General features: G+C 46.2%; 1 protein-coding gene across 3 annotated transcripts in view; it reads left to right on the forward strand.

Moving 5' to 3' along the window:
- Window positions 1-19,471, forward strand: part of POR (cytochrome p450 oxidoreductase) — a 203,311-nt gene that overhangs the window by 103,302 nt on the left and 80,538 nt on the right. For all 3 annotated transcript variants that reach the window (XM_077482182.1, XM_077482183.1, XM_077482181.1), the window contains exon 2: window positions 17,869-18,070. In XM_077482182.1, the coding sequence (XP_077338308.1) occupies window positions 17,883-18,070 (188 nt within the window). In that variant the 5' untranslated portion in view covers window positions 17,869-17,882. The remainder of the gene's footprint in view (window positions 1-17,868; window positions 18,071-19,471) is intronic.

Genomic DNA, 19,471 nt, shown 5'->3' on the forward strand with positions numbered 1-19,471 from the left:
CCTGCCAGCAGCTTCTTTGGAGCAGTGTGTTTACCGCTGCTCCCCATTTGAAATCAATAGGGCAGCGCTGCACTACCACCGGCAAAACGCCGCTATTGTGGCGTATTGCAGGCGATTTGAACCCTTTCTCAGCCGCTAGCGGGGGGTAAAAGCGCCCTGCTAGTGGCCGAAATGTGCTGCAAATCCGATGGTAAAACGCTGCTAAAAATATAGGCGTTTTACCACCCGTGCTATGGGTGGCTTGGTGTGAAAGCCGTCTTGGAGCCATGGTGAGTTTTCTGAAGTTGTATTTTTTGGGAAAATTAAGAATTATTTATTTATTTTTCACAAAATTCTCATAAGTTATTTCTCATACACAGCATATGCATACTTCCAATTACGCCCCAAAATACATTCTGCTACTCCTCCCAGATATGGTGATACTACATGTGTGGGAATTTTACACAGCCTGGCCACACAGAGAGGCCCAACATGCAGGGAGCACCGTCAGTGGTTCTAGGAGCATAAATTACACCTTTTAATTTCCTAACGACCTATTACATTTGTGAAGGCCCTGGAGCACCAGGACAGTGGAATTAGCCACAAAATTACCCCATTTTGGAAAGCAAACACCCCAATGTATATTCTATGAGGCATGGGCTGCAGATAGGTACTTTGGTACTCTGGTGGCCTGGTGACAGTTACTCAGATGGATTGTGAAAGGTACTTGGGTGCTTTGATGGGTGATGACAGGTACTTTGATGGCTGGTGACAGGTCCTCTTTATTAGGGGGGGGGGGAAATCAGCATGGTTCTTGGTCTTGGTTCTTTACTGCGATCGGGGTTGGGTTGTGTCAAGGTGACAAGCCTTGTCCTCGATCGGCGCTCTGCACACGCCCTAGGGGCGTGCCCGAGACCCGTGCATGTAGACAGTTCATGTGACCGGCTGTGATTGGTCGCATGATAAAGAACCATTTTTTATTGGCTCTTTACACGGATCTGGGATGGGCAGTGTCCGGGGGACACGCTTCTCCACGCCGCACTGCGGGGGCCCACAGGAGCGGCAAGAAGCGAAGACATCATGACACGCACCCACAATGGGAGATCCCGTGTGTGGCCGTCGTATGACTATAGCCCGGTATTGACGTGGTTAAATGAGTAAGCGCGCATATTGCTGCACTGAGATGTAAAATTAAATTTTCTATTTTTGTTTTACTGCTCTGTACTCAACACTTATCTTTACTCAGCTATGTGCAGTGTCCCATAGACAACAATGCATTTAATTTCAGATCCGTAAAAATAATTTTTTACAAGAGGCCTAGAGTTGTAAACACGTCTTCGTTTCCCAAATGGCTAATCCATATAGACATGTGGGTGTGTGTCTGTACCTGTTTGTTATGAAGATATGCATGCATAATCTTAGATGTCAAACAGGCTAAATCAGGATTTATTTAGAACGGTATCGCCTCACACAGTATTTATAAACACAATTAAAGGTAGGTACCATAATCCCATAATAACATGAAGAGATCAAGGATAGCTCAAATAAGGGCTACTCCAGAAGATACCCTTGAGCAAAAATGGTGAGAGGGACTATTACGGTACCCATATGTAATAATCATAATTAATAAAAATTAAATTCACATTTATTTAACACATCAAAAAAAAATCATAAAATTTAGATCAAGAGACAGAAAACAGATGATTATTGAACAAACATTCAATACAGAATAATAGGGTTTACAATTGTTCTACAGGACCCCACAGATAAGTAGAGGCACATAGGTGTAGGGTTAGATGTGTTCCTCGACCGGTTTCACGGCTGTATGCCGCTTTCTCAAGAGGCGTCACCCACAATATCTATCAGAAAAATATATAATCTTTAAAAACATTACACCAATAATTCATACTGCATTGCCAGAGGCAATTGATAAGACAATTTATTATTATTATTATTATTTAATCATTTATCATTTTATCTAAAAACTCCAGGTGTAAAAAATAATAATAATAAAAAGTGCTTTACATCCACTTTAATTGCCAGCTGGTTCATCTTGGCAAAGCAGTGGACAGTGGTGCGGAGTCATCATCCTAATTCATGGCAGCATAACCTCATGTACAAACTTTTCTAGGGTAAAGGCAGCACAAGATGGACCTGCCCAATTGTGGTACTGGACATATTTTTGGCTTTGAGTGGAGGGAAACCATTTGCTAGGACTTTTATTTTGTACACTATATATAAGAGCTTAACATACAACCACTGTTCTTTTAAATGATGAGGTATATAAATGGGTTCCATCTTTTTGAGTCAGTGTGTCCAAATCGAAATATAAAGGTTGACGTCTTACTGATCTTCTGAAACAACTTTTTGCCTGTTGTAGCCACTGTATTTATTAAATTTAACATACATTTTTAGTGTAAACTTTTATAAAATGTTTGTTTCTTCTATTAAGTGGCCTTGTAAAAAAGGCACTTTTAGACCCATTACCTTGGATGGATATAGAACGGTGCTTGGAGGAGTGGTGCAGGCTCCATGCTAAGCGAGGCATATGTATACAAGAAACCTACCAACTTATGCTCCATGATTTTTAATAAATTGAAATTCATTGGAATCTGTAGTGCTCCTAAAATGAGAACAGGTTAAGGGTTACTTGTGGCCTCTTACCGGTTTTCAGTATCTATACACTAATGTGTTGGATGAAAAAGGAGTGTGTGGTTTGTACTCTGCACTCCCCCTCCTCACAACTAAAGTATTATTATTATCAGTGGTTTTCCAACATCTCATGGGGCCGTATTATCCACTCTAATGTCCTCCTTGATTGGTAGGGAGTGCAAGATTTCCACAAAAAATGGCATATAGAATAGATAGAACTTGCAGCATTGGTGCTTGATCTTCAACAGACCTCTGCCATTTAAATCTTCAGCAAGTTGATAGATCACTAATTCAGTCACATATACACTGAAATGTAAAAGTCACTAAATTTTTGAAGGTGAAAAAGCCGGTTGGCACAGCTTTTGTCTGTAGCATACCCAACTTGTAGATCTATGTTTCAGTTTTCCTGAGATCATGCTGGTCTTTATTTTCTGCTGAGTAACGCTTGCATACTAAAAATGGCATCTTTCTCATTGAGATTCATCAGAAAACCACATGAGATAGAATGTGATTTCCTTCCTTGTTTTTAAGAAAGATGTAGCATGACACGATAGTTCTTGGAAAAGTGTTTATGCGAGCATCCTTCAAAACAGCAAGCTCGTTATTACAGATTGGGGGAAAATACTGTATGTGAAATCAAATCCATTTTACGTTTGGGCAACAGCAAGGTATGAAGCTCAGCCTGGTTATTCATTTTTACTTGGCAGCATGGTGAATGTATTGTGTGCTTTTTGTGCCTCTTCACACCTGAGATTAATAGTATTGCATATACTGCTTGCATTTACTTTGTGTTGTACAATACTGACATAAGGGCTCATTTACATCATGGGGTTGATGTACTAAAACTGGAGAGTGTAAAATCTGGTGCAGCTGTGCATGATGGCCAATCAGCTTCTAACCTCAGCTTGTACAGTTAGAGCCGGTTCACACAGGGGCAACTCAGGATCCGACTTCAGGTCGCCCCTAGTCGCCTCAAGTGGCGCTACATGTAAAAAACAATGTAAGTGAATGAGAGCCGTCTTAATGCACACTACTGAAGTCGCTCTGACTTCATAAAAGGTTCCTGTACTACTTCTATCCGACTTCTAGGTGACCTATACCCATTGATTTCAATGTAAGTCACCTCCAAGTGGGATCTCCATCTATATTGAGGCGACAATGGCACCTGTCACAGAATAATCCATTCTCGAGGGGGAACTCCACTCCAAATTTTAAATAAAAAACCGTCATGCATTTCCCCTCTGGGAGCATACCAGGCCCTTAGGTCTAGTATGGATTTTAAGGGGAAGCCCCCCCTACGCTGAAAAAAACGGCGTGGGGGTCCCCCCAAAATCCATACCAGACCCTTATCCAAGCACGCAGCCTGGCCCTTACTCATTCACATAGGGTGGGGGGCCGGAATCTGGGGGCCCCCTTATTAAATGGGGCTCCCGGATTCCGATAAGTCCCCCGCCCAATGGCCAGGGTTGTCGAGAAGAGGCCCTTGTCCTCATCAACATGGGGACAAGGTGCTTTGAGGTGGGGGTTCCGCAGGGCGCCCCCCTTCACCAAAGCACCAACCTCCCCATGTTGAGGGGGGCGCTCGCTTGTCCCCACCCCCTTTCCTGACCGGCCAGGCTGCGTGCTCGGATAAGGGTCTGGTATGGATTTTGAGGGGACCCATGCCGGTTTTTGATTTAAAATTTGGAGTGGAGTTCCCCCTTGAGAGCTCATTATTCTCTGATTGGCCATGGCCAAAGTCGCCTGGCCTCGGGCGACTTCAAGTCGTGTTGTAAGTCGCCCCAAGTCATGTTGAAGTCACTCCAAGTCAAGTTGCCTCCAAAAGTCTCGCTGGAAGTAGTGTTGCCCCTGTGTGAACCGACTCTTAGGCTTTGACAAATAAAAACAAATAAAAATAAAAACTGAAAACTGATTGTTTACTATGCAGAGCTGCACCAGATTTTGCACTTTTAGTAAATTAACCCCTATCTGTGTTGATGGGCATTTTTCTGCAGTAGATGAATGTCATTCACCTTTAAAGCGGAGGTCCACCCTAAAATGGACCTCCGCTCATCGGAATCCCCCCCCCCCCTCCGGCGCCACAATCGGCACCTTTCAGGGGGGAGGGGGGTGCAGTTACCTGGATAATCCAGGTAACTGCACCCACTTCCGGGCTAGCTCTCTGCGGAACGAGCGTAGGTTACGCCCCCGTTCCGCAAGCGCCCGCCCCCTTCAGCAAGTGCCCCGCTGCCTGCTGGGAAACACACAGCTCCCAGAGGCAGCGGGGACCGTCCGGATTGCGCCGCGCGGCTCGCGCATGCGCAGTAGGGAACCGGGAAATGAAGCCGAAAGGCTCCATTTCCTGATTCCCATACCCAAGATGGCGGCGGGACCCGGCAGCCGAGCGAGCGATCGGCTTCGGGTGCCGACATCGCGGGCGCGCTGGACAGGTAAGTGTCACTATTTAAAAGTCAGCAGCTGCAGTATTTGTAGCTGCTGGCTTTTAAAAAAAAAAAAAAAAACGCGGAGTCCCGGTGGACTCCCGCTTTAAAGTCCCCGGTCATACCACAACAATAGTGCAGTGCAAAAAATGCAGCATTTTTACACAAAATGGCATTGAATGTTGCTGCACTGCAACACAATGTACCTTGCGGATGTGTAGACACACAAAAAGGATGTGTTTCAAATAGTAAAAAAAAGCCTAAACCCGCATCACACCAGCCCCATCACCACAGCTTGCTGAAAGGAAAATCAATCAACTGCCTGCTTGCTGAAACAGAGCATTGTGAATGAATTCTAATGCCCTGTACACATGGTCGGACTTTCTGACGGAAAATGTGCGATCGGATTGTGCTGTCGGAAATTCCGATCATGTGTGGGCTCCATCTGACTTTTTCTGTCGGAACTTCCGACACACAAAGCTTGAGATCTGGATCTAAAATTTTCTGACAACAAAATCCAATCGTTTAAATTCCGATTGTGTGTAGACAATTCCGACGCCCAAAGTGCCACGCGTGCTCAGAATAAGCTATTGGCTACTGGCCTCTTTATAGTCCCATCCTACGTGTTGGACGTCGCCTCGTTCTGCACGATTGGATTTTCTGACAACTTTGTGCGACCGTGTGTATGCAAGACAAGTTTGGGCCAAAATCCGTTGGAAAAAAATCCAGCGGATTTTGTCGTCGAAATGTCCGACCGTGTGTACTGGGCATAATAAATGTTGCGCTGATTGTTGGGATCCTGACTGCAAAGGCCCACTGACTTCTAGCTGCTTCTCCTCCTGGAACTCACTTGTTAGGAAAGCATTTGAAAGCTGTCCAGAAAGTCATTAAAGTTGGTAGCCGAAGTATCTTGGGAGTCCAGGTCGCTATGTTTGGAGGTTTTAAAGCTTTAAAATAACTGTATATTGGGGATAGATTAGACAGGTTCAAGAGAGCAAAGAACGAATATTTCCCTATTCTTTCATCATCTTGTGCATCCTTAGAGATTAATTTACTAAGCAGCAAGTATATTCCACAGCTATGAATGAAGCTCGTTATCTTCCTATGTTTTGTGTTTTATTGCATAACTATGCATTATACAGTGGCAGATGACAATGCTATATAAATGTGTTCTTGTTGAACTCCAGCTGAAGACTTACTTTTCTCACGAGAACTGCATTATGACCTTTGTCATAGACAATTGACTCAGCGTATTACCTTTTTTGTTTGATTGTATCTCAAAGTAACCTTGAACTTAGACATACTGTGCATGTTTCATGATTTACAATTTACCATGTAACTTTCATTTGTCCCGCATAACGCCGTGCCATCATCCTTGGAGATCTGTAAAGTGATGTTTTTATTTTGTCATCTTGCTCTTTATCAGAATGCAAGGTCGTTCGCCTTGGCAAAAAAGATTCTGTAATGGTATGGAAAGTTCCAATAGATAAGTAGACCCCTGATTCTTTTTTTTTTTTTCCCCCAATGTCTGGATGGATGCCATAGCCACTACATTAATGCCCAGCTGCACCGTTTAGCTTAACAATAACTTAAGTATTAACCTATTCATCTCTGAAAGGTTTACTCCCCCCCCCCCCCCCCCCTTCATGACCAGGCCATTTTTTTTTTTTTTCAAATATAAATTTTATTAAGTAAACTCCGGAAGGGAATACCCCACAATACAGGCAGTAAAAAGACAAAAAAACGAGTAGAGTTCTCAGTACAAAAAGCAATGTGGTATCAAGAGCGTACAGGCATTCAAACAATGCAGCGAACCAGATACAATAAAACAATAGAGTACATAGGAGATCGTTGCTTTTGCAGCAGGTAAGGACAGTGAACCTGCGAACTCCGTGGAACGGTACAAGAGTGGGGTACAGTATCCGAGCCTCCTCCGACTAACCACAGGGAGGAAACTCAGAGTTACCGGAGGTGGAGAGGGATAGGAGTAGGAGGACAGAAGTGAGGGGTAAAGAGGAGGAGGTGGGGGAGGGGGAAAGAGATAAGGGACAGAAAAAGACAAAGAATAGACCGATAGACACGGCGGTGGATCGGATCATCCGTAACATAAATAGAACCAAGGGAGGATCACGACTTTAGCAGGGCTTGGCCTTCCCCGGAGAAGATAAACAAGCACCAGCCATCCCATGTTTTTTTGTATGCCTCCTGTTTGTGCTGTGCAGTAAGGATAAGGTCTTCCAACCTCCGTATGTCCTCCACCTTCCGCAACCAATGCGCCACTGTTGGTGGGGCACTGCGCTTCCAGCATAGGGGAATACAAGCCTTAGCTGCATTGAGAAGGTGACACATAAGGGATTTCCTATATTTTTTGAGGGGGACCACTGATAGATGCAGCAAAAAAAAAGCGGCATCATCCGGGATGGGGTAGGCCGCGAACTGCTGGGATATGCGGCGGACCTCCATCCAGAACGATCGCAGTCTGGGGCAGGACCAGAACACGTGGAGCAGAGTACCCTTCTCCTCCCCACAGCGCCAGCACCGATCCAAAGACGAAGGGTAGCACTTGCTCAGCCTGGAAGGCGTTAGGTACCAACGGGTAAGGATTTTAAAGTTGGTTTCCTGAATCTTGGTGCAAAGAGAAGATTTAAGGGCTAGGGTGATAATACGGTTTGTGTGAAGCGGTGAGAATTCACGGCCCAGGTCCCGTTCCCATTTAGATAAACAGGGCAATACAGGTGGTTCTACGGGTGAGGATAACAGGGTATAGGTCTGAGAAAGCACGTGAGTCAATGGGTCAGTTGTTGAGCACAGGTCCTCAAATGGCGTCAGATGTCGTGTAAAGTCCCGCGGGTGTGGTAACGAATGTAGGAAATGGTGTAGTTGTAAAGCCGTCCAGAACGGTAGACGGAATGTCCCTGACGCCATAGTAAGTTCCGTCAAAGAGGGCCAACTCCCCTCCGTCAAGAAACTGGCCGCGCTGTCGTGGCCGGCTTCCACCAGAGACGCGTAGTTAGCACAGCTTAAGCCTGGTTCAAAACTCGGATGACCTAAGATGGGAAGTAGGGGAGAAAGTACAGAGATAAGGGCAGTCTTGGCGGCGACCGCATGACTGTGTTTCAGCGTCGTGCCAATAAGGGGGTGTAGTTTTAGGGGCGCCGGGAGGTCCCTGTAGCACCACAGGGCTCCTTTCAAGGGTATGCATGTCTGGTCCTGTTCAAGTTGTACCCAGAGTTTGGACGCCCCGTTACGTCTCCAGTCAACGATCCTCCCTAAGTGGGACGCCAAGTAGTAGTTACGTACATCAGGAAGCGCAAGGCCCCCCCAACGTTTGGGCAGCGTCAGCTGCGCATAGCGCAGCCTTGGCTTCTTATGAGCCCAGACAAATTTGGTAAAAAGAGCTTGCACTTGTCTAAAAAAAAGAGGTGGTATGTGTATGGGCAGGGCCTGGATGAGGTAAATAAATTTGGGTAGAATGTTCATTTTCAGGAGGTTACATCTCCCAAACCAGGAGTGCAAACCTCCCTGCCATTGCTCTAGAAGTAACCGAGACCTAGTCAGTAGGGGCGGAAAATTAAGTTCAAATGTCTGGGCAATGTGAGCCGGGATTTTCGTACCTAAATATGTCAGAGCTGTGTTCGTCCATTTAAAGCTGAAGTTGGCCCGCAAATCAGAGAGGATTCGAGGTGGTACTGCAATGCCCATTGCTTCGGACTTAGTAAAGTTTATTTGCAGATGGGAAAGCGCACCATACAACTGGAATTCTCTGAGGAGGTTCGGCAACGAAATCCTGGGATTAGTCAAGGAAAACAAAAGGTCATCCGCATAAGCCGATATTTTATAGTGAGAAGCCCCAATTCGTAAGCCTGAGATATCCGGGTTTCGCCTGATATGACAGAGAAACGGTTCTAGGGAGAGGGCAAAGAGCAAGGGTGAAAGCGGGCAACCTTGTCTCGTCCCATTCCCAATGGGAAAGGGACTGGAGAGGACTCCGTTCGCCTTTACTTGAGCTGTAGGGGTAGAGTAGATGTTGGATATCCACCGCAACATCGTATCTCCCAAACCTATGTGACGTAGGACAGAGAACATATAGCGCCAATTAACCCTATCAAAAGCCTTTTCGGCATCTGTATTCACCAACACACAGGGGACCTTTCGGGTTTCTGCAACGTGAAGCAGGTTCAACACCTTAATGGTGTTGTCTCTTGCCTCTCTGTTGGGTATGAACCCCACTTGATCTAAGTTCACAAGGGACTGAATGTGTTGCGCTAGTCTAGTGGCCACAATTTTGGAAAATAGTTTTAGATCTATGTTTAAGAGCGAGATCGGCCTATAGCTACCACACTGGCTAGGGTCCTTCCCTTCTTTAGGAATCAGGGAGATATGTGCCCTCAGAGTGTCTCTCTGAAAGGAAGTATCCCCGCCCAGCGCATTGAAGAAGGTCACCATTCGTGGGCCCAGTAGTGGGAAAAAAGTTTTATAGTACTGGGCAGTGAAGCCATCCGGTCCTGGGGCCTTGTCAACTTTTAAAGCATCCACTGCCAGTTGTAGTTCCGCTAGGGTAATGGGCTCCTCCAGAAGAGCTCGCGTCTCCAGCGGGAGGGAGGGAAGCTGAGAACCAGCAATGTATTCGTCCATTTGAGATTGGCTACGGGTGGAGTCAGGTAGGTTATAGAGACCCATATAGAAGTCCCTAAAGGCGCTAGAAATCTGTATCGGGGTAGAGACCTTTAGACCCTGCGGGGTAACTACCTGCGGGATATAGGATGCTGATTTAATATCTCTGACCGCCTTGGCCAACGTTTTCCCGCACTTGTCGCCGCTTTCATACGCTATACGTCTGGAGACTTGTACCGCCGCCTTTGCTTTATACTGGAGGATTTCTGTTATTTGCCTGCGGAGGGTGAGCAGTTCCATCTCCAACTGCGGTGTGGGGACACTTTTGTGTTGGGCTTCAACCGTAGCTAATTTGGCAAGCAAAAGATTAAGGCGTTCGGTCCGCTGCCGTTTAATAAGGGCCCCGTGTTTGATAAATATGCCTCGGATGACCGTTTTATGAGCCTCCCAGAGAATCCCAGGGTCGCAACCCGGGGTGTCATTGTCTCTAAAGTACAGGTCAAGCTCTTTGGTAATATCCGTAAGAATGTCGGGTATCTGTAACAGGCTCTCGTGAAGTCGCCAAAAAAGCGATCTCGGGGAGGGATGGTCACTGAGGGAGTAAGTCAGAAATATGGGCGCATGGTCTGACCAGGTAATCTGCCCCACTGAAGTGGCGGACACTAAGTGGAGCTGGTCATGTGGTACTAAAAAAAAGTCTATTCTGGAATAGGTTTTGTGTGGGGTAGAGTAGAAAGTGTAGTCCCTTTCATCGGGGTGATGGAGCCGCCATACGTCCCACAGCTGGTGGTCGTGAAGAGTTAGGGCAACACGCTTCTGACAAGTGGGCGGCAAGGAGGACTGTCCTGAGGACGTGTCAAAAGAGGGAGATAACGGAACGTTAAAGTCACCGCCTAGAATCAGCTGGCCCGACTTAAAATTCATTAAATGAGTAAGGGTACGCTTAATGAACCTGTCCTGTAGTACATTGGGTGCGTAGAGGGAGGCCAGCGTAAACTGTAGGTCCCCAATCAGGCCAGTCAGAAAAAGGTAGCGTCCCTCGGGGTCTGCCGCAATCGCCTGGCATTGCCAAGGCAGCCTACGAGAGACCAGGATGGACACTCCTCTAGATTTTGAGGTAGGGTTCGTTGAGTGATATACCGTGGGGTAATGACGATTTCGAAGCAGGGGTAGCTTATCATCCCGAAAGTGAGTTTCTTGGATAAAGACTATATCTGCACGAGCCCTCTTGAGGTCATGTAGCAACATCCTTCTTTTCTCGGGGGTGTTGAGGCCCTTAGCATTTAGAGATACCAATTTAAAAGAATCCACCGCCATGTCTAGGGAAGGAAACTAAGAGATAGAAGGGGAAGAAAGGACAGAAAGAGGGTGCGAGAGAGAGGGTAGAGAGGGGGTAGATGGGTAAAGGTTATGTGATAGAGAGGCGGGGGGCAGAGCCCGAGCCGCGTCTCCGCACCCCACGTGGGGGGATAAGGTAACAAACTAATTGGAAGACACTAGCTTCATACGTGTAACCCCACGGTAACCCGGGGGTACACTAAGGCCTACGTGGGGTGGGGGTAGACAGAGGACCGGTGTTGAGGTCCCGGTCCCCTCGCCCAACCCGGCATAGAATGGCAAAATTTGCCAGCATAAAATAGTCAAACAGTATAAAACATAACAGTTAACATGGAGGTAACCTGAGAGCAAGCTTAGAGTAATGGGAAAGAGCAGATAGTAGGAAATAAACAACATTACAGCCCTAAGGGCCCAAACATATAGCAATACATCTAAGGCAAGAACAGGGGGTGTCCCGCCCCCCACAACACCATTAACATTAGCGCAACACGGCCCCGAAGAGGACAGCGAAAAGCACATCCCCCTCTCCCCCCACCATCGCAGCAGCCGCCCCCCAAGAAAACAGCGCCAGGAGAAGTCCCCGATGGTTGAACATAGAGACCTACATAACGGGACGGCCACCACCCAGCCCCCGAGAACCCCCCCCCTCCCGGTGGGTCATCCCAACCCACCCGTGAGCCGTTGACACGATGGAGGACCCTTCCAGTCACAGAAACGGAGCACAAATAACGTGGCAGCAGCCAGTTCCAGTGCAATAAACGGGGTAGAGGTACTAGTTACAGGTCCAAGGCCCAACCCGTCCAGAGAGTCCTGTGCGGCAGAGAACGAGACCCCCCACAGCATCATCACAGTCTCCACGACCCCCCCACCACCCCACCCAAAACAGGAGGTATCCTACAATCCAGAAAAGGAAACAAGAAAGGATTTCCAGGAGAGGCAGCAGGAGGCAAACTAAGCAACAGAATGGAGAGTCAAAGTACCTGTGGGGGTGCCGAGGAGCCGTCCCTCGATGGAGAGGATGTGTGGCCAGCAAATCCAACAGGACCCATAGGCCCGGGTATCTGAAAACCGGTCACAGGAGCAAGGGGGACATCAGGTTTGGCACAGGCGATGAGGGGAGAGAGAAAAAAAAAAAATATATAAAAAAGGGAAAAAACGGGGCCAAAGTAAGAAAAAATAATAATAGAATAGTAAAGGGGATATGCCAGGGCCCACCGTCTCACCACCAAAATCCACTTGCAAAAGGTGACAAAGACATCTGCCGTGGCGGTGGGTCCGGGAGCACACACAACGGGAGGTATACAGCAGCACAGAAGCCGTATAGGCCAGTCAGGTGTATGGCGTTGTGGGAGCAACAGACAGGGACCCCCTACGCCTCCCGGTCGTCTTCCTGTGAGAGGGCACGAGGACGTCTGCTACCCCTCTGCATTCTTCGCGGCAGCGGGGCAGAGGAACCAGAGCCAGCCAGCCGTCCTTGTATACGGGGGAGGTAGGCCAGCCAATTCGGCACTTCCACTGGATCCGAGCCAAGGAAAACAAATAGTTCCGGGAGGGCCTCCGGTGACCGCAACAAAAAGTAGCGCTGGTCTTTAGCGAAGGTCACCGAGATAGGAAACCCCCAGCGGTAAGTAGCATTACATTGCCGAGCTAGGGTCAGGAGTGGTTTCAGCAAGGCCCGTCTGTACAGAGTCGGCCTGGAGACATCAGGTAGGAGCTTTACTCGAGCCCCATCAAAATCAATGTCACCTACTTCCCAGGCCTTACGCGCAACGATTTCCTTGTGCGCGTAGTGGTGTAGACGGCACAGTATATCCCTGGGCCGGGCCGGGTCTGACGATTTAGGGCCCAGGGCCCTGTGGACCCTGTCCACCTCGATCCTGTCCGGCAGCTGGTCACCCGCGATTTGGCGGAAGATCGCCGTCACCGTGGCCAAGAGGTCTCCCGGTCCTGTAGCCTCTGGGACGCCGCGGATCCGCACATTATTCCGGCGGCTCCGGTCCTCCATCTCCTCCATACGCAGCTGCATCTCCACTGCGGCGCGAAAGTGGTCCCTCTGCTGTGATTCAAGCGCAGCTACCCTCTGCTCCAGGGAAGTCGCCGAACGTTCGCCCGCCGCAACGCGGGCATCAAGGCACTGTACCTCCTGGTGGACGGCCGCCATCTCCGCTCTGTGCGCCGCCTCCACTCTGCTGACGATAGCCTCCATGTCTGCCTTGGTCGGCAATGCCTGCAGAATGGCCCTCAGTTCCGGATCCACCCGATACACCGGCATGGTCTCGGGATCAGCCATCTCTGCGGGCGGCACCGCCGGGGAGCCCGGGTACAGTAGCGGGCTCCGTGATCCCTCTGACAAGGCCCGCTCCTCCCCCACTCCCGGGACCGGAGCATCCGAGCCATGCGTCTCCGCCATCTTATGTTCCGCAGGCCCCGCACTCGAGCGCTGGAACAACCGCTGCAGGTCGCCGGAGGCTTGGGAGGATCCAGCCCGAGCGTGCAGCAGTTTAGTGCGCTGGGCTGCCCGCTTCTTGGAGGACATTATGCTGGGTGAAAAAGTGGTTAAAAGCCGGGTTGGACGTAAGGAAGCCGGGAGCTCAGGAGAGACACAGCTTCACACGGCCATGTCCAGACCACGCCGACCAGGCCATTTTTTGCGATACAGTCATGCGACGCTGTACCCAAATCCCCCCCACAAATAGAGATTTCTTTGGTGTTTGACCACCTCTGCAGGTTGTTTTTTTTTTTTTTTTTTTTTTTTTTTTGTTTCTAGCGCAAAAAAAAAAAAAAAACACAAAATTTTCTTTTACTTTCTGCTATAAAATACATCCATATATAATAAAAAAAAAAAAATCTAATTTCTTCATCAATTTTAGACCAATATCTGTTCTGCTACATATTTTTGGTAAAAAAGAAAAAAATCCCAATAAGCGTATAATGATTGCTTTGCGCAAAAGTCATAGTGTCTACCAACTATAGGATATTTTTATGAAATCTTCCTTCCTTCCTTCCTTCCTTCCTTCCTTCCTTCCTTCCTTCCTTCCTTCCTTCCTAGTAATGGCAGTGATCAGCGAAGGGGTGTGGTTTGTTATTTTTTTTTTTTTTGGACTGCGACATTGCGGCAAAAAAAATCTGATACTAAGTGACACTTTTTGGAGCCCACAATACGGTGATCAGTACTATAAAAAAAAAAAAAAAGCACTGTCACTATACTAATGAAACTGTCAGGGAAGGGTTTAACATCAGGGGTGATCAAAGGGTTACATATGTTTCCTGGGAGTGCATACTAACTGTGTTGGGGATGCTTTGACTGGGGGAAGACAGAGATCTGTATTCCTGCTTAGCAGAAACACAAGAAATCCATCTCCCCCTCTGTCAGAATGGCGGTCTGACTTGTTTACATAGGCGGACCGCTGTTCTGTCTACCTTGGAAATGATCAGCAGATTCTGCTGATTCGACACAACAGGAGCCAATCACAGCAGGAGCGGGTCGCCAGTGGCATGCGTGCGCTCCCCAAACCTGGCAAACTAAATCTGGTACGTTATTTCGTGCTTAATGGCCCGCCCTGCTGCAGTAAATGTATGTGGAGCGGTCCAGAAACGGTTAACCAGTTTGGCTCCAGAGCAATTGTTTTAAAAATTTTCGCATACATGTAAAAATCTTAAGTTTTGGCAGTAAAATAACTTGAACCCCCAGAACATTATATATTTTCTGAAAGAGGCCCTGTAGAATAAAAAGGTTATAGTTGCAAATTTGTATGTCACTTGATATTTGTGCAACTGTTAAACACATTTCCAAGAAAAAATATATAATAACATGAATTTTAGTGCAAAAACACACAATATAATACCCATTTTTGGTTAAAATATAAAAGATTGGTTGCGTCGAGTAAATGGATACCAAACATTCCATGTCTTAAAATTCTGTGCACCTGTGATATCGACAAACTATGGTGCCCAAAAATCTCCATAGGTGATGCTTTAAAAGGCTTTACAGATCATCAGTTTAGAGTTCTTGTGCTAAAATTATTGTTCTCACTCTGACTTTGGTGGCCATATGTTACATGTGTGGGGCAACCATGGTTTTCATACGTGTACACACACTGGGCTTGCGTTTGCGCAGGTATGTGGGGCAACGGGGGTTAGGGCAATTTTCCATTTTATTTATACTTGATTGCTATCGCAAGGAGTTAAGAAAAACAAAAAATATGATGGCATTTGGCATGTGACAGGTAATCCTTATAAAGACATTAGGGGTCTAATAGAACCCTATGTCTCCCCTGCCCTTTACACCATCTACCCAAGTGCAGATCACCTTGGTTAGATGTAGAGCTGCAACTAACGATTAATTTGTCTGTCGACTAATCTATCGATTATTTTTTTTCGATTAGTCAACGACTAACCGATTACTTTTTTTTTTTTTTTATGAATCTAGTGTTTTTTTATTTTTGATTAGTTAATTAATCATTTGGATGACCTTACAAAAAATAAGTACATACAAAAACAAAAAAGATAAAACAATATAACTAGTACATACATATATATGTTATATATAAGTATTATATTCTTACCTTTTTTTTTTTTTTTATGTACTTATTTTTTGTAAAGTTAAGATAAAAGAATATATAGGTACGGCAGAGTATGGCTGGGCAGGGGGTGGCAGAGTATGGCTGGGCAGGGGGCGGCAGAGTACTTCAGTGTATGGAGGGATGGCTGCTTCCATCCCATCTCTCCCCTCCACTGTACAGATTAGTACAGAGAGGGGAGAGAGGAACCGGCATCATGACATGACGCCGATTTGTTTACAAGTGATTGCTCCGTCAGAGCGATCACAGTGTAAACAGCCTGGGTGTAGAAAGATGGCCGCCGCTTCGGAGCTAGGCCGAAGCCGCAGCCTTTCCTAAGGCCGAGACCGCGGAGCGCGGCATTTGCCGATCTGAGCGGGGTGACCCGTTCGGATCACGGAACGGTGACGATCCGTTGCACCCCTAGGGACGACGGCATGGAGGGGGAGAAGAGAGGGATGGCGGCATGGAGGGGGAGAAGAGAGGGGGACGGTGGCACGGAGGGGGAGAAGAGAAGGGGACGGCAGCACGGAGGAGAACGGTAGATACTCAGAGATACTAAGCACTGTGACGCATTGACGCCCTGCACGCACGTCGACGGATTTTTGTAGTTGACTTAATCGATTACGTCGACTCGTCGTGGCAGCTCTAGTTAGATGTATCCCCTGGCTGTACTGGCCAGGAAATGATGCATCTGAACCCGGAGGTGACATCACTTCCGGTTTAATTGTTTAATTGTACATGAGACAATGCTCTTGATCCCCTAGCTGACAGTTGTGTTCCCGGGAGAGCATGGGACAAGGGAGGTCACCAGTAGGGGGGGAGGCATCGCATTGCCGGCTGTGTGAAAGTGATCGGTGTGTGAAAAGGGCCTGCTGATTGCAGCTAATCTCAGCTGTCTTGAAGAGAACCTGCTTTTATAGACTTTATCATTTTAAAGCAGTTGTAAATTAAGGCTGGTTAAAAAAAAAACACCTTTTTATAATAACAACAACATTTTAAGGCAATGGCATAATGTGCTAGTATGCATTGTATTCTAGCACATTACGACTGAAATTCTCCTGCATTGCGCTGTCACCGCTGAGAAGGCCGGCATCTTCCCCTGGTCTTTCTCCAGGTTTGCACGCTCCAGCTGTGTGATTGACCCGAGCCACGACAGCGGCATGTACAGGAGCCCTTGGTTCCGGCATCAGCTGTTGAGTGCTGCCTCCGCCATTGCCAGTAAGGGAACCTGGTAGTGAAGCATTACTGCTTTGCTTCGAGTCCCTACTGTGCAGGAGTAGGGAGCCGAGCTGTTGACGTAAATCGCCACAACTCAGTCTCCCGGACAAATGAGCAATAGTTCCAGAGGTGGAACTCTGCTTTAAGGTTCAAAGATTAAGATGAGTGTGTCCATGGTAGATGGTAGATGGTGATCGCATTATGGAATATATACATCTTATGTCTTCCTTTTATTTATTTATTTTTATTTTCTAATGGGAAGCAGTATATTTTGCGTTATGCATTTTGGGAAAGTGGTTTAAAGTCTTGATTACTGCAGCTTAGTGACTTATTGGAAGAATATTTTTTAAAATATATCTTACTGTTGGTAAGCTTCTGGCATTGTGTAATTTTATATGAAGGTACCTGCTATAAGTTTAGGATCGATAGGTGTTTTGGGGGTGATTGGAAGTGTAGAACAGTTCTGTATTCCATGGCAACTTGGAGCTGATGCTTTCAGTCCAGACTGCAGGGTAATAATGTACTATAGTTTGAATGCAGAAAAGTCTTGGCGTTCATAGGTATTTGTCTGTCCTGTATCAGAATCTGAGTATGGGAAGAAGCAATCTTTAGAGCCTACATAACCAGTATTGCCTGTACAGTGGAGTCATTCAAGGATCCTGTTACCGCATGAAGAATACCTACTCTTGTGTGACTTTCTAGTGATCACCAAACAAAAACCTGCTGTAAACCCTAGACTAGTGCAGTGTCTGTGTGTATTTTCCACATGTAGCGAAAGTTCACCCGGCTCCTCTTTTGATCTCTTTGGCCTCTTCAAAGGTTGTAAATGTCAGGGTTAAACATTTATGTTCAAATGTATGTGTTTTTTTTTTTTTTTTTTGTTTGTTTTCCCCTTGAGTTGTGTCAGAGTGCTAGGACAATATCTTCCATGCTTGTATGCCTGCACACATGTACAAATGCTCTGAAAGGAGCCACCTACTGGCAGTCTAAATCTCAATGTTCATATCTTTTGACCCCAAGATTGCTGAATTTGTTTACTAACACTTTTTTTTTTTTTTCTTTCTTCTTCTTTTTTTTTTTTTCAGTGTCTAAGATAAATATGGGTGAATCCTGTGCTAACCAAGATGTGTGCCATGCAGAGGAGGGGAACATCCCTGCTGAGGAAACCCTGTTTAGTGTGGCAGATATTTTTCTTTTCTCACTCATTGTTGGCGTGTTGAGTTACTGGTTCTTTTTCCGCAAGAAGAAAGAAGAGACTGTTGAATTCACCAAAATCCAACCTACAGTGTAAGTGTTTTTATCATTAATTTTGCTTGGAAATGCAAGTTTCTGGCTACAAATGTTGGGCAAAGTACCTTTCATTAAAATGAAAGTTCATTAGGGTAAAGGCAAAAAAAGTCCCACTAAAATGTTTTCCGTTGCTAATATAGAGCCCACACTCGCGTACTGATGGGCAAACCTAGAAAAAGTTTGGTTTATTGGGTATTTGGTAAACCCGGCGGGAAGTTTGCACTTGCACTGAAAACTGGTGCGTGTACCCACACACCAAAGGCCAATGGGAGAGAGGACCTCTCATTAGTAAGTGATGGGAAACAAGTGTGTGTGTTTGTGTGTATATACTTTTAGGTTAGGGGACATGAGAATTAAATAGATGATGGGTCAGATATATAACTTTAAAGGAAGTAATGTCACCAGGATCTCCAAAAATGGGTCCAAAACTTTAATAGGCGATCACATAATTATAGCAGAAAGGGAAGTTCGGAGCCGAGCAAGAACCCTTCATCAGGCATGTGATGGTGACTAAAAAAATGGAGATGGGGATTCAATCCCAAAAGATATTATATATATACCTTGAACTTGGGTCCAAACTTTTGTGTGTTTTTTGTTATGATATTTAATTCAAGGCTAATTTGCAAGCTTTAGTTAGAAAAAAAAAAACTGTAGGTAAAATTTATGGAGCAGTATGATTTTAATGTTTCAAGGGTCGGTTCCCACCAGACCATGGTGCAGGAAACACGTGCTCCGTCTCCATTTCCCACAACACTTGTGATCTGCAGCGGTTGTCGGTGTTGACCTAATGACACAAGGTCACAAATGCAGTGTGTTTGTGAGCATGAGATCGTACAGTGGTACCATGTGATCTAGTTGCTGTGCATTTTGTAAAGTAGTGTAGGCACTACTTTTAGTGCAGTCTTGCACAATTTTAGCCCATTCAAATGAATAGGCTGAAATTGCGCTGCACCTAGAACGCATGTGAATTGCACAGGAAAGCGCAGCATGTTCATGTGCAATTCGTGGTGTAAACCATCCCTTAAAGGTGAATTGTTTGCTTACAAACAGCACCTGGGGATCTGTCATTTAGTAACTGTAGCTTTGGCACCTCTAAATGACAGATTTCAGGCCAGTTTTTGTTTGTAATCAAATCAGTCAGGAATCTGTCTTTTGGCAACTGTAGCACTAGTGGGTACCACTTTAAAATGACAGATCCCTGGTTGATTTTTGTTTACATACAGACATCACCCAGGTGTTTGGGCAAGCGAACTGGCCAAACATAAAAAAAAAAAACGCAACTTAGTGTATGTTTACTGCACCCACTTTCTGCCACAATGTGACTCCTGTGCGCATGCTCCCCTCCATATTTATGCTGTTCTACTTTGAGAAGTAATGGTACATATTTTGTAAACTAGT

The sequence above is a fragment of the Lithobates pipiens genome, unplaced genomic scaffold (assembly GCF_037356315.1).
Source record: "Lithobates pipiens isolate NorthernLeopardFrog02 unplaced genomic scaffold, aLitPip1_a1.2 Scaffold_16, whole genome shotgun sequence".
NCBI lineage: Eukaryota > Metazoa > Chordata > Amphibia > Anura > Ranidae > Lithobates > Lithobates pipiens.